The sequence below is a fragment of the Pseudopipra pipra genome, chromosome 1 (assembly GCF_036250125.1).
Source record: "Pseudopipra pipra isolate bDixPip1 chromosome 1, bDixPip1.hap1, whole genome shotgun sequence".
NCBI classification, from domain to species: Eukaryota; Metazoa; Chordata; class Aves; order Passeriformes; family Pipridae; genus Pseudopipra; species Pseudopipra pipra.
This window is the reverse complement of record NC_087549.1, coordinates 120233468-120247463: the sequence shown is the minus strand read 5'-3', so window position 1 is coordinate 120247463 and position 13996 is coordinate 120233468. Positions and strand designations below refer to the sequence as shown.

General features: G+C 42.3%; 2 protein-coding genes across 9 annotated transcripts in view; one reads left to right on the top strand and one right to left on the bottom strand.

The window, feature by feature from the left end:
* The window catches only part of WIPF3 (WAS/WASL interacting protein family member 3), a 37886-nt gene extending 27022 nt beyond the window's left edge, over positions 1–10864 (top strand). For 4 of the 5 annotated variants that reach the window (XM_064673976.1, XM_064673969.1, XM_064673960.1 and 1 more), the window contains 6 exons: positions 1391–1523; positions 2149–2277; positions 3744–4505; positions 6077–6223; positions 6902–7003; positions 7957–10864. In XM_064673976.1, the coding sequence (XP_064530046.1) occupies positions 1391–1523; positions 2149–2277; positions 3744–4505; positions 6077–6223; positions 6902–7003; positions 7957–7997 (1314 nt within the window). In that variant the 3' untranslated portion in view covers positions 7998–10864. The remainder of the gene's footprint in view (positions 1–1390; positions 1524–2148; positions 2278–3743; positions 4506–6076; positions 6224–6901; positions 7004–7956) is intronic. The other variant, XM_064673984.1, reaches the window with a different exon arrangement.
* Positions 10865–11339: 475 nt separating this feature from the next.
* Positions 11340–13996, bottom strand: part of SCRN1 (secernin 1) — a 38997-nt gene continuing 36340 nt past the window's right edge. For 2 of the 4 annotated variants that reach the window (XM_064674044.1, XM_064674040.1), the window contains exons 8-9: positions 13707–13866; positions 11340–13453 (exon numbers count right to left, since the gene is read on the bottom strand). In XM_064674044.1, the coding sequence (XP_064530114.1) occupies positions 13708–13866 (159 nt within the window). In that variant the 3' untranslated portion in view covers positions 11340–13453; position 13707. The remainder of the gene's footprint in view (positions 13454–13706; positions 13867–13996) is intronic. The other 2 variants (XR_010434847.1, XM_064674055.1) reach the window with 2 other exon arrangements.

The following is a 13996-nucleotide window of genomic DNA, read 5'->3' as shown; positions in this document are numbered from 1 at the left end:
GACACGGGCAGCTTTTCTGGGGCGTCTTAATGGGCAGTGGGACTCGCTGTCCTGAAAGTACAAGGGCAGCCAGCGCTGTTTCAAACGAGGAAACTATGTAACAGAGTGGGGATTTCCTAATATTTTAAAATAACACATAGTTACATGTCAGTCAGGTTATAATTCCGAGTTTTTACATCACGGCTCGGGAATGCGGCGGCGTCAGCGGCGGTCTGCAGCTCCATCTAGCGGGGCGCGGCAAATCCCGCTTGCTCGGGTTTGGATTCGATTGGGTTTTTTTTTTTTGGTTTTGTTTGTTTTATTTTGTTTTTAGCAAGTACAAAAAATAACCACGAACAATATCGTACCAATAGAATACTTCATTTGGGATTAGCCAGTTAGACACTTCATTAATTCAGCAGCTGGTTAAGTGTTTTCGAGTTTCTGTTTTGCTTTCAGAATGCCATTACCAAGCTGGGGGGTTTTTTATTTGTTTGTTTTAAAGTGTGTTAGTATTGTTCTGCTTTATTAGGACTGTGATGCTAAAATTAAGGGCTATGGAAACATTTCTGGTATTCGCTCTCTTTAGGAAGTTAGCTAACCTCTGGGAATTTTGGAACCAAGCAGCGTATCACTCATCTGAGGTGAAGATTCCCCTCTGCTAGACCACTCTGTCAACCACAATAGGTTTAGAAGTAACAGCTTTGCTGGTTAATATCTGCTTCAAGAAAGTGAAACGTCCAAATTCTTTAAATATCTGATTTATTTCCTTTTTAGTAACAAGAAACTTGATGAAATAAGAATAAAGAATAAACATAATTTGTGGTTTTATTATAAAACTTTAAACTGCAACTTGAATTTACATCTGTGGAGCTTGGTTAGGGCAGAAAATATAATTATATTTTTCTAAAGGCAGTCTAAGATGGTGTGAATCTCCAATACAGAGAGACAGTCTAAATTAATTAATGATCACATTCAAATATAAAAGCAGTATGCATTTATCTGTCTTTTTTCCTAAGGCTATCCTAAGTGGATAAAATACATTTATTCTGATGTGGCATATAAAATCTCTGTTTAAACCATTGTAAATAGCATGAAAAGAGCTGAGAGCTGGAGCTGTAGGACAGAGGCCATAAATGGCCAAGTAGAAGGTCACATTTCATTTAAGCGAGGCCCCTAATATCAACAGTATTAGCCCAGCTAGTATTAGATTTGTGTTATATTTAAACCTTCAGCTTTTCTGCCTCCTGCACAAGTGAATGCTGTTCTTGTTAATTGAACTCAAAGGCTTTGAAGTGCCCGCCGCCAAGAGCGGTTTATTTCGAATCTTCTATCCCATGTTTGCCTGTGTATCCTTTCTAAGCGTGAATTTTTGTCTGCACCTCCCATTTAATGCTCTTACTGTCAACAGGCTAGTTCAGAAGTACCCAAATTGCGGAAGGAAGATCAGAAAGCACGAAACGCACTCTTGGCTGACATCCAGCAGGGAACTCGCTTAAGAAAAGTGACTCAAATCAATGACCGCAGTGCACCACAGATTGAAAGTGAGTATGTGCTCCTCAGCAAGGCCTGAGTGAGCTTCACTGAAGCCTCAGGTGTGGGTGAAGATCAGCTGGACAGTTTCACACTGAAGGTTTGAAGTTCAGCAAAGGTCTGTATCTTCATATGGCTTTAGGATGCAGAGAGGGGACACTGTCTAAGCTTGCATCCTGCTCTGAGATCAGTAACTATTAACATTTCATGATAAGTCTGTAGCTGGATATCTCCTTAACAGGCATTCCTTGTCAAAAAAAAATAAAAAATCATGAATAATTAAATCCTTGAGAGTTTCTCAATAAAAAAATTAAGCAAGAATTGTTGGCTCTTGCAGAAAAATTGTTCTTTACTAGATTAAAAGAACAAAAAATGCCAAAAAATCTTGGAAACATAAATTTAATGTTAGGCCTAACACAACTTCTTCTTCTTCTTGGTGTTATGATTAATGTGAGATTAAAGAGCACCAGAGGGTGCTGTGCTCCAAATTACAGTCCAAGAGTGATGGCAGTTACTGTAGTAACAGTAGAGGGAAAAGTCTGGCCTTGGCTGTTTGTCGATGCCAAGCCTTAGCAGTCTCAGGGCAAGGATGAAATGATTTTCTGATATACCCTGTGTTTTGGTTCTTTTTAACAGAACCCAAAGGAGCTAACAGGGATGGAGTTAATCCAGCTGTCAATAAAGGTGGCTCTCAGCAGCCTCTGGGAGGTTTATTTGCTGGTGGCTTTCCTGTTCTCAGACCAGCAGGCCAGAGGGACATGACAGGTAAGGACTTCATTTGTATGAAAGCATAGCTGAGGGGAACAGTGATTTGGGATAAAAACACTTTGGGGTTAGCTTTAGTAATTGATTTTTATTGGGTTTTTTTTCTGAATCTTTAGTTCATCATGTGACCACGGAGGGCTCAATTAGTAACATGCTTGAAGCCATCTTTCTAGATCTCAGGTGCCTTATTTGTTAAAGGGTAAATAAAAGGCTTTTTCCACACTGGGCAGGAAAGAGATTGAATAGATGTCTTTAACCGAGCTTTTTACATTATTTTAATGAAAACTTCTAATTGTGCCTCAGAGTGTTGAAATTTGAGCTTATCATTTCAGCACAAATGGCAAAGTCATATTTCCTTCCCTCTATTGGCACGTATTTCTGTGGTATTACAGTCTTGGTTGTTACTTTAAAGATTCGTGTTAAAGATTTTTGCCCTCTGGACTTTACAAAGTATAGTTTTGATCCAGTAAGGTTATTTATTGACCTGAAAAAGTGTTTTGTTGCTTCACAATGACAGGAGGAAGGCAAATGTGGGAGCCCTACTGTTCCTTTCCCCTCAAGAAGTGCCAGCATCAATGAGGGGTGACTGTTAGAGTCACAGTGATGACCTCTGGTGCTGTTGGGCAGCTGGTGCCTGATCAGGCAGCACAGAGCAAAGCAGACTTTTGCAGGGAAAGACTTTGGTTCTGCCTGCAGGGTTTTTTCTCCTGGAAGACAAGCACTGCATGTGATAGGGCTTCCTCACAAAGCTTCAGCTGCAGCAGCTACTTTGAGTTGTTTTTAAAATTGTGGCCATGCCTATCAAACTATGTGAGTATAGAATGAGATGCCTTTTTTGACATCTTGCTTTGTGATAAATCCTTGACATTTACTCAGGAAAATACATTTTGTAGAGTCGACAGTCTTTGGGCATTTGCTGTTGAAAATATTTGAACCCGTGCCTCCTGGAAAGCCCTTGAGGCATTGCTTTTAAGAGCTTGGCTTTTGTTCATGGGGTTGAGATTTATGTAAAGTTTATGTGAATTTTTTAATCCTAAGCAATCGCTTAATTTCAAGGATGCAATATGATGTGTGTCAAACTACCTTTTCACCAGGACTCAGCGATGCTCAGCTGGCTGTACTAGACAGATGAGGCTGGTGTGAAGGACCCCAGATCTCTGCAGAGAAGCCCCTTTTCCTTAAACTGTTTTATTTTGCAGGAACTGAAGAAGAGGGAGGGGGCTAGGGTGTCTCAGCAGTTCGTCATATAACTAAGCAGAATCCCCTGTGCCCATTGGAGTACATCACATCCTAAGCCCCATTACACCATGGGCAACCTGTTGGATACGAGATGTTTTGGAAGACTTAGTTTAACCCCTTAGGGTATCCACCGGGGAGGGGAAGACGAAGACCTTGCTCTTTGCGCTATTTTGTCTGACGAGTGGGAACGCGGTCCTGCAGGATAACGTGTGACATTCTGTTTTCAGCAGGGAGGCCAGGGCAGGTTTCCGGAGTCCGAGCAGCGGCCCCCAAACACTCCGCCCCAGCGAACAGCGGCGCTGCCAAGCCGAGCAGTAACCCCTCGCACCCAGCCGAAGGTCCAAGGGCAGCTGTGCCACCAGAGCCTCCCAGCAGCTCCCGAGCCGGAGCGGGAGCCGGAGCCGGCCCCGGGCGGCCCAGCCTGCCCGCCCCCCCTCCACCGCCTCCCGCTTCCAGCAAACCTTCCCTCACTTTCCCTCCTCCTCCCCCTCTCCCTCCTCCGGCCGATCGCCCTCCCAAGGGGGTGACGCCCGGCGCGGCTCCTCCGCCCCCGCTCCCTCCTCCCCAGGCTGACAAACTCGCCAAGTCTCCAGCAGGCGCTTCACACCCGCCCCAACCGCCCCCTCCTCCTCCTCCCCCTCCCCTGCCCCTCGTCCCCCCCTGCGGGCTGCCGGCCAGGACTGCCGATGTCCCTGCGGCTACTGCCCCTCCAGCCGAAGGGAGGGACTGTCCCCCTCCCACGCCGCCTCCCCCCCCTCCGCCGCCGCCCCACGCCCACCCGGTCCCAGCGAACAGGCTCTCCTTTCCCCCCTCCCCAGCCTTTAGCGGTGCTGACGTGCCCCCTCCGCTGCCCCCCAAGTCTCCCCACTTGCTGTCACAGTTCCATAAGCCAAGCAGCATCCAGTCGCTGCCGCTCCCACCCACCCCCGGCCACCCTCAGCCCGCAGCCGGGACAGAGACCAGGAAGAAGAGACCCGGCCGAGGCGCAGGTGAGAGCAGCACGTCGGGAGGAGGGAGGCTTTTTGCTCCCTTTGGCAAAACTGGGAGAAATCATAGAATGGTTCGTGTTGGAAGGGGACCTTGAGGATGATCTAGTTCTTCAAGGTCCCCTTCCAACCCAAACCATTGCTATTGCACTGGTGACTGGATGGCTCGGTGGGGTGGGAGTGAAGAGCACTCATGGGAGGAATACCTGTAGGTTACAGGGCATGTCATGAACACCCAAAACATCAGGCTTTTTGAGCTGTCAGGTTGTTCTTAGCACTGGGCACACACGTCTTATAATTCAGTCTGCAATTCTTGGAAGCGACATACTGATCCAGAGTTTTAGGACCACTGAGTTGCTTCTTGCTTTTGGTGTGTGTCCAGCTGCATGAGTGGTATCTTGACAAGTTCAGGTAGGGCAGCAGAGTACACACCATGGTGTGTGCCAGGATGGCAGCTGCTTGTGTGTCACCTAACCCAGGACATTCCTCTACAGCTGTACCCATGCAGGAACAATATTGGCAACAGCTGGGAAGATTCGTAAGAGATAATTAAACAAAGATGGGGCAGCTACAGCCATAGATGAGCAAAAGCAAATCAGGATGCAGTTCTGCTGTTCAGCAAACAGGAACAGCCAGAAAAGGGCCAAAGGTTTGTCTGACTACTTGGGAACTGGGGTATTAGCCAGTGTTTCCTTGAGCGGATGGTAGAAGGAACTTTTATCGTATTTCTCTGATCATGAAAATGATAAAAAAGATGAGCCTAGATCTGTGTGGGTTTGAGAAATGGAGACAGCTACTTAATAAGGAACATTTGAAGAGAATGTTCTGTACCCTCTATTTTAGCAGCCATGTGTCAGAAGAAAGATTACTGGTTCCATTGAGAGCCATGGGAAAGGCCGTGTAAGTAGAGCAGATGAGGTGCTCCGTGATGGTGATTAATGATGCTCAGAACTGCCTGATGAACTGTTACTTCATCAAGACACCCATTTCTCATGGTGGTTCAACTTTTGCAGTTTCCATAAAATTGTCCTGCCTTTCCCTTGCTTATCTAGAAGGAGAAGCAGTTTTGAGAGGCTAGTAATTTGGAGGCCTTGGGCTCCCTCCCTCTTACACAATTCTGGTTGTAGGTTGACTCGATGTAAACTTGGACAGCACGTGCAACTCCTCAGTGAAATGCACAAGCCTAATGGTAATTCCACTACATAAGTGCCAAAGTGTCAGGAAATTATTTTCTTTTAGACATACCATCTAGTTTGGTTGTTTTGTTGATTTTCTTTTCTTAAAGAAACTGCTTGTTCTTGTGTCCCTTCCAGACTGGGACAAAACCACACTTCAGAATGTCACACTTTCCCTAGAACTAGAAATGGAAAGCCCGAGCCAACTCCAATATTGACTTAAATTTAATACTTCATGCTATAAATCCATTTGCAGGCTTTACAAACAGCAGCCATGAAGCTGGGTGTGTTTGCCCCAAATGTTGCATTCCTTCTATAATCCCTCCATTTTTTGCAAAGTTTACTGTCAGGTGTAGGTCATGATGATGTTTATGTGCTGGTTTCCTGCTTCTTTTTAAGGAACCGGTGCTGGGAAGCTGGTCACACCTCCACAACCACCAGCAAGATCCCCAACAACTGAACTTACAAGCAAGTCTGGAGTCTCAGCCTGGGCTACAGCTCATGACCCCTACCCACCACTCAAAAATGGAAATATGCACATCATTGGTAATATCATCTAAATTAGATCTCTTAGCCTTAGTTAATAATTTTAGTACAAAGGCCTGTGTGTGTCTCACACCTCAAAAGCTCACTTGAGACTTTCTCCTAGCAATAGCAGGGTTGTGTGATAGAAACATTTTTGTACAACCTTATACAATGATAAAAAATTAAGGTTTTTTTTCACAAAGGGTTTGAATCAGTCAGTAGAAAAAAAAAGCACATATCACCTGCAAAATTATTTAAAAATATGAAAAGTTCCCGCAATGTCCTTATATTACCATTCTTAAAACTGGGTCATGGGCCTACAGAGCAAAGACCAGTAAGAATTATTTTTGTGGTCTGATGAATTGGCCATTCATTCTTGTTTATAGCTAAGTGGCTTAAAACCCCCCAAGGAATACCTCTATTGCCACAATACCATCAATGCACAAAACTGGAAGAAGAAGAAGCTTCACTTCAGTCTTAGTAGCAGGCAGTAATTTCAATAAAGGCAGAAAATTTGGACGGCTCACAGAAGTACTCATCAAGATGGTTTATATGGAATGAACACTATCAGTTCCAGGAGAAAACAAGTCAGCATTTTTAATTGAAATTACTTGCAGCAACATTGTTGGGTTTTGGTGGGTTTTTTTTTAAAGTTTCTCTCTAACAGCAACTAATGTTTACTTCCCTGAAACTTCCCAGATGACTTTGAATCTAAATTTACTTTCCATTCTGTGGAAGATTTTCCCCCACCTGATGAATTCAAGCCATTTCAGAAAATATATCCCAGCAAGATAGCTAGAGGTAAGTGTGTAAACATGAAAAGATCTGATACTTATCAAGAGGATTAAAAATGGGGAGGGAAAATAAAGAACAGAACTAGCATTAAAGTAACTGGGCTGCTAGCGTAGGCACAGAGAGAAATGGGATTTGTCACAGTGGCAACAGAGACCAAAGATATAATGAAAAGCACTTAATTAATTACTTTAAAGACTTAGTGGCTAAAAATAAAATGTGGCTGGACAGACAGCCTCTATTTTTTAGACTGCTGAATTTGCAAAGCCTTTGATGTTAAAAACAGTGATGCCGTAAAACAGACTTGGCCATCTACTGAGCTGGGTTTTTTGTTCATTAACTTGTGAAATCACAAAAAGAAAGTGACTCGGTCCATTTCTTCCATCGTGTGTTTTGATTTAAATCCTATGCATGGTAGTAACAAAGGGACTTAGTACCTGAACCTTGTCAGGAAAGTGATAAATGGCTGAACCTTGCTTTTTACTTCTCCCCCTGTAACTTAGAAACATGGCACCAGGTCACTGTTGTAAGAGCAGAAGTTCACCTATCCAGCTTTGACAGTGGGTAGTTGAAGATGCCAAAAGATCTCATGCCCATATTCTGCTTTTTATAAAACCCAGTATTCTGTATTATTAGATCAACTACTTATCTCCAACTTTTAATTAACCTGTTTGTTTGTTTCCTTGCTAAAGTATTTTGCATGACTTGACAGCCTCAGTCAGTCTGAATTGTCTGATGTATGATCTGATCTGATCTGATCAAAGACTTGTTACTGAAGGGCTACAGAACATGAGCAATATGTTTGTGTCTGTCTGTCTGTATATATATATATCTATATATATATATCACATCAGAGGTAGCAGATAAATGCAGCATCCCTGATGTATAACTGCATCCAAAATACCTATCAAAAAAAAATATATCTTATCTCCTCTGATTAAATCTGTCCTGTCTATTTACAGATCCTTCTAAAAATCCTCCATTAAGAACACATGTGAGATGAGAAGAGTCTGCTGATGCTCTCTGGAAGAGTATTAAAAAAGAACATCAAAATAATATATAAAACAGAAGGGGTCCCCATTGCAGTGATAGTGATTGTATTTGAGTCACAAGTACTGCAATGTAAACATTTCTATGAACTGGAAAAATGGTGTAAATGATACCTTTTTAGCTGGCCTACATACTACAGGAATGTTAGTACAGGCTTTTAAATTATTGTAAATAGGTGGATATTTTTTAAGCAAAGAAGCATAAAATTTAAGTTATTTGTAGTGTTGAAACAATTCTCATTCTTATAATGCTGACAATGTTATCTCAGAATGTTTTGCATTACATGCCTGTATTCCTTTTTTCCCTTTCATCATAATTTTTAAGTATTTTGGAAATTCTCCAGTTATTATTCAGACATTTTTTCAATGAACTGTCAAACTGCTGTACTACCTTTAGTCTGTTTTTATGTTCCTTCGCTTCTATTCTGCCTATCCTCAGATTGCAGCAGGATGTCACTTTCATGAAGGGACAGGTCCACAATCCTTCTCTCATCAAGTATGAAGAGGAGATGACAAGGAGCTGTGGCTGCTGTTGAGCCTGTCTCCTACTGATTACAGATCCTTATAGGATAGTGTCTGAAGAAGACCAGCCTGGGTAGGGTGGTCATGGATTTGACAAAGATGACAGAACTTCTCCAAAGTAGAGGAAAAGAAAGTTGCTATATTGTAAGCAAAAAAAAAAAAAAAAAAAAAAGAAAAAAGAAAAAAAGAAAAAAGTGTGTGTGAATACATATACCACGATGTATGTATGTAAGGGCACATGTCCTGTCTTTTCCTGCTGGCAAAGTGGATATTTACTGTCACATTTCTGTGAGAGTTTGCCTTTACTCAGCAATTACAAGGCCATTGGATGAGAGGTCCAAACCCCACATTTTAAACTGGCAACTAGAACTACTGTTGTTCACCCGCAGTGAGGATTCATTGTCCAAAACACACCACATGGAAGAAGCAGTCCCCAAAGTGGTTGTCTTTAAGAAAGTTGGTTGGGAAAAGTAGCAACCTAGCAGCAGACAAAACTGAACTTCTGCTTTTAATATTCAGCTAGGGATAAGGTCCTTGGATCACAGATGTTCAGATCTGGTCCTAAGACGTCTATTTCTCACAAGAATTACACTTACTCCTGTGCATTTCCCTGCATTAGGAGGAGTGGTGCCAGATTGAGGGAGGTGATCCTTCCCCTCTACTCAGCACTGGTGAGGCCGCACCTGGAGTGTTGTGTCCAGCTTCTGGGCTCCCCAGTGCAAGGGAGACATGGCCATACTAGTGAGAGTCCTACAAAGGTGATGAAAGGACTGGAGCATCTCTCCTATGAGGAAAGGCTCAGAAAACTGGGGCCGTTCAGCCTAGAAAAGAGAAGGCTCAGGGGGGACCTCTTCAATGTGTATTAATACCTGAAGGGATGGTATAAAGATGGAGCCAGTCTCTTTTCAGTGATGCCCAGTGACAGGACCAGAGGCAATGAGCACCAGCTGCAACAGAGGCAGCTCTGGCTGAACATCAGGAAACATTTTTTAATTGTGAAGGTGACTGAGCACTGGCACAGGTTGCCCAGTGACATTGTAGAGCCTCACTCCTAAAGATACTCAAAAACTATCTGTACTTGGTCCTGGGCAACTGGAGCTACCTGACCTGGTAGAGCAAGGAGGCTGGACTAGATGAACTCCAGCCATCCCTTTCAACCTCAAACACTCTGATTCCCCCTTTTACAGCTTTTCTGAGTTCCTACACCTGGGTCACAATAACCCTATGCAGTGCTACAGGCTTGGAGCAGAGTGGCTGGAAAGCTGCCTGGCACAAAAGGACCAGGGGGTGCTCATTGAGAACTGGCTGAACATGAGCCAGCAGTGTGTCCAGGTGCCCAAGAAGGCCAATAGCATCCTGACTTGAGGCTCAGGGAAGACCTTATTGCTATAACCTGAAAGGAGGCTGTAGTGATGTTGGGGGTCAGTCACATCTCTCAAGTAACAAGCCACAGGACAAGAGGAAATGGCCTCAAGCTGTGCCAGGGAAGGTTTAGATTAGATATTAGGAAAAACTTCAAAGGGTGGTCAGGCATTGGAACAGGCTTCCCAGGGAAGTGGTGGAGTCACCACTTAAATATGTGGAGGTATTTAAAAGATGTGTAGATGTGGCACTTGGGGACATGGTTTAGTGGTGGACTTGGTAGTGCTGAGTGAACAGTTGAACTCGATGATCTCAAATTTTTTTTCCAACCTAAATGATTCCATGACTCACCAACTTGAGAAAAGACACTGCTGTTCCAGGGTGGGTCTGGTGCCAACAGCAAGGCTATTTACAGTTATGGCAATAATTTATATAATTGCCACCAATTCCCCTCAGTTACAGCTGTAATAATGTTATAGATCACAGGTGATCTTTCCCCATGGTGTTGCCTTTGAACAAAACTATTTGGAAAAGACAAGTAACTGCAGCTTTATATATCTCTGCTTTTCTCAGCTGTGCTGTAACTTACAGCAGCTCAGCTGTGCTGTAACTTTATTTCCACACACATAGGTTCATGGTGTGAGATGGTGTAAGAGTAAAAAGCACTTCACCTGTAGGACTATAAGAAAGCAGCATTAGTCTTTTTCTAGCCTATTATGACACCTTGCTGTACATCATGGGAAAAGAAAAAAAATTGGTGATGCTTTGACCAATACCGTCACTGTCATTATTGTAGTTACTTGATAAATATGCATGAATACAGTAATAAGCAGGGGTCTGCATATACATTGCTTCTCAGACAACTGGAAAAGTTTAATAGTGCTTTAAAGACTATTTTGTTATAGTACTATTAAAGGTGACGTTTTGTTGGTTCTCACTTGTTCTGAAACTTGTGTACTGCTCTGTAATAAGTAACTTCATAGGGATTTTAAAACTATTTAATGCTAGACTATCTGCCAGAAGATATTTGAAGAAGAAAAAAATTCATTTTTGTTATGCTTCAGGTATTTTAGAAGCAAGCAACATCTTTCAGGGATTAAATTAGAAATCCTGTGCATATTTGCAAGCATTGGTGAAATGGTATTTCCATATTTGTATCATTCAAGATCCATTGAAGCTTCTGGAGTTGCTGTTACCTGGAGATACAAAGAATCACAACTGACAGCAATTGTCCCACAAGTCCTATTGAGCCACAGCTGTGCTCAAGACCACTGAAATTGTTAAGACCATGGGGTTGCTCTGGTTTCTAATTATTGCACCCAACTATGTTGCTGTAACACAGTATATGTTTTTTAAAAAGCTCTACACTACTGAAGCAAAAGCAATACAGTATTAGAAAATTACTACCTGGATCTCTGTGCTCAAAACAATTTATTAGTTCTGTCATATAAGCACTTCCAAGGACATAAACTACCACAACAACGTAAGTGCAAATGTCAGTTTCTTCCATCTTAAAAAAACAGGCAAATAAGATATATTATGTTTTTAGCAGGAACACCTTTCATCTTGCCTCCCTCTCAACTCTCAAACGTCAGAAATCCAAGTTGTGCAAAATAGCTGTGTGAAGTGACCCTCTGACTGGGGCAGTCATTTTATCCCTGTTCTCTCCTTGTTCACAATATCCACCAACAGCTGGATGCAACAACTTGCAGAAGCAGCTTTAAAATTCACCATGGTGTGTGTTAAGTGTACTCTGACTAGGAGTTTTTTTATTCAAAGTACCCTCTCATTCCAGAAGTGATTCCATGGGAAATCCATTTATTTTACTTACAGGCAGCTGGCAAAAGCACACTTCTCTTTCAGAGGGTTTCATCCAGCACAATACCCTCTGAAATGAAGTGTGCTCCTTGTAGTCAGTCCCTATCCTGGCTACGGTAGAGAGCAGCTAAGTTTCAGGGTTTACTTGTGAATTTTCTCCTTCCCTTGTCTCCACTTTCAGAATACCTAGGCACAGGAGTTGGTCCTGTAAAAGAGAGCATGGGAGGAGTGTATTGTGAAAGGGAGATTAGTAGGTAGGACTTAAGAAAAAATATCTTCATGCTTGTTTTCTGTAAGCAAAAAGGCCCAATGTTTTCTTGTCCAATTGCCAGTTGTCATATAAGGCAATATCAAAGTAATGAGTCTGAATAGAACAATTTCATTTAGAAAATCCTGAGAATGCAGTGCACCAATATGGCAATGACTATTTCCCTGATGCACAACTCTTACAGTTTCAAGTTGAGGTGTTGCTGCCTTCTAAGGAGCTTTTGCTTCCTCAATACAGAAGTCCATGGTTCTTCAGCATCCACTTTCCTGAACAGTGAAGGATTTTAACTCCACGTGCTAACTTCCACTTATTAAAGACATGGACTTGTCTGAACCTCCTGTTTAAACAAAAACCCAAACATCTTCATCAGACACAGGAAGCAGTGTTTACTGGTTTAATTCTCAAAGTGTTTGCCCTATTTCACTTCCACAAGAAGAAAATACATGAAAAGCAGGTCTGCCTGTAGGACTGTTGGGGAAGGGAAGCATGCTGCAGAACTGCACTTAATGTAAGGAAGCATAAGACAGCCATTTCTAAGCCTAACCAGTTGGATTGCCACACCCACCAGTAACTCACTGGTACTGAGTGGATTCATCAGCCATGTATCTCACCACAGAGATGACTAGGAACTGTTCAGCAGTACAAAGGCAGAAAGATGAAGAACAGCCAGGTATTGATCAATGTCCATCCAGCATTCCTTCAAAAAATTCCAAATTTGTAGCTTGCATATAAATTCAACACCTTATTAATTGCATCTTAGGAGCCAATAGATGATGTATAGACGTCTTGGCATCCAGGCTGGCTCTGCATTTCAGTACTTGGTACTAGCACAGCAGCCAGGTGCCCTAAGCTAAGCGAAGGCAAAACTTAACCTGGGGGACTTGGTTCTGATAATTTGTGCAGGCATTATGTCAGGTGCTGAATTGCTGTAATCAGATATGCCCATTTGAGGCCAGCACAAGGTCGAGAACCAGGACTTACCCTCCTGCCTGCCTGCAAAACCGGGATTTGAACTCCACCATTCTCTGTATGAATTAGCAAGAAGAGAAAAATGCAAGTCAGCTTTGCTGCAAGTCCTGAGCAAAGGAGGGAAAACCAGATTGCTTTCAAAAACAATATGGAAGTTAGCCTGATGAAGTTAATCTTTGCTTTAATTGGTTGCCCAACATACACGTTTAAACATTCTGTACTAAATTAGCCAGCATGCACACAGTAATTGGACCAGTCAGTGACTTTCTCCTTTCACTATATACATACACAAACAGAAACACCACAAGATTGGACAAAGGAAAGCAATTTGTTAACCGGATACAGCTAGCAAGTAACATTTTTTCCTCTAGAAATGTTTTTTCCTGCAAATTCACAAGTGTGAAGACTTTCTTTCAAGGCTTGAAGAACATTGCAGTCTTCCAGTGAAAAGGCTAACAATAGCCACCATAGCTGAAATGAGATAAAATTCGTTGAAAATCCATTCCAAGCAAGAGTGAAATTGCAAAAACAGTTGTCTGCAATGCAGCATAGGGAAAAGGGACATTGGAGATCATTTGAGCAGGTAGAAAGGTGGCTTTGGACCCGATTCTGAACACCCTTAGCTTAACGTAAAAGAAGAGGGGATCCAATATTTCAAGAATCAGATCCAATATTTCACTGGTACCAAAAACTCAGTATCTAAAGAATTAAAGTGTTTGCTTACTTTATTTGAAGAACTTTAGTTCTGTGTCAACACAGTCATAGAAAAGATCCACTACTTCAGCAGGATCCAGAATCTCTGTACGAGAAAGGATATCTTCCATTGCTTCTAAACCTTGTTTTTCAAGGTCTAACATAATCCTCATCAGTTTCTGACCTTTATCCTAAAGGCATGAAACAACCAAACTCAATTAACCAGCAAACAGGCTCATTAAAGCATTTTATTGCTCTCTTCTGTTATAGAGATAGTTTCAAATATTTTTAAATATTAGAAAGCCTTTTTAAGTACAAACT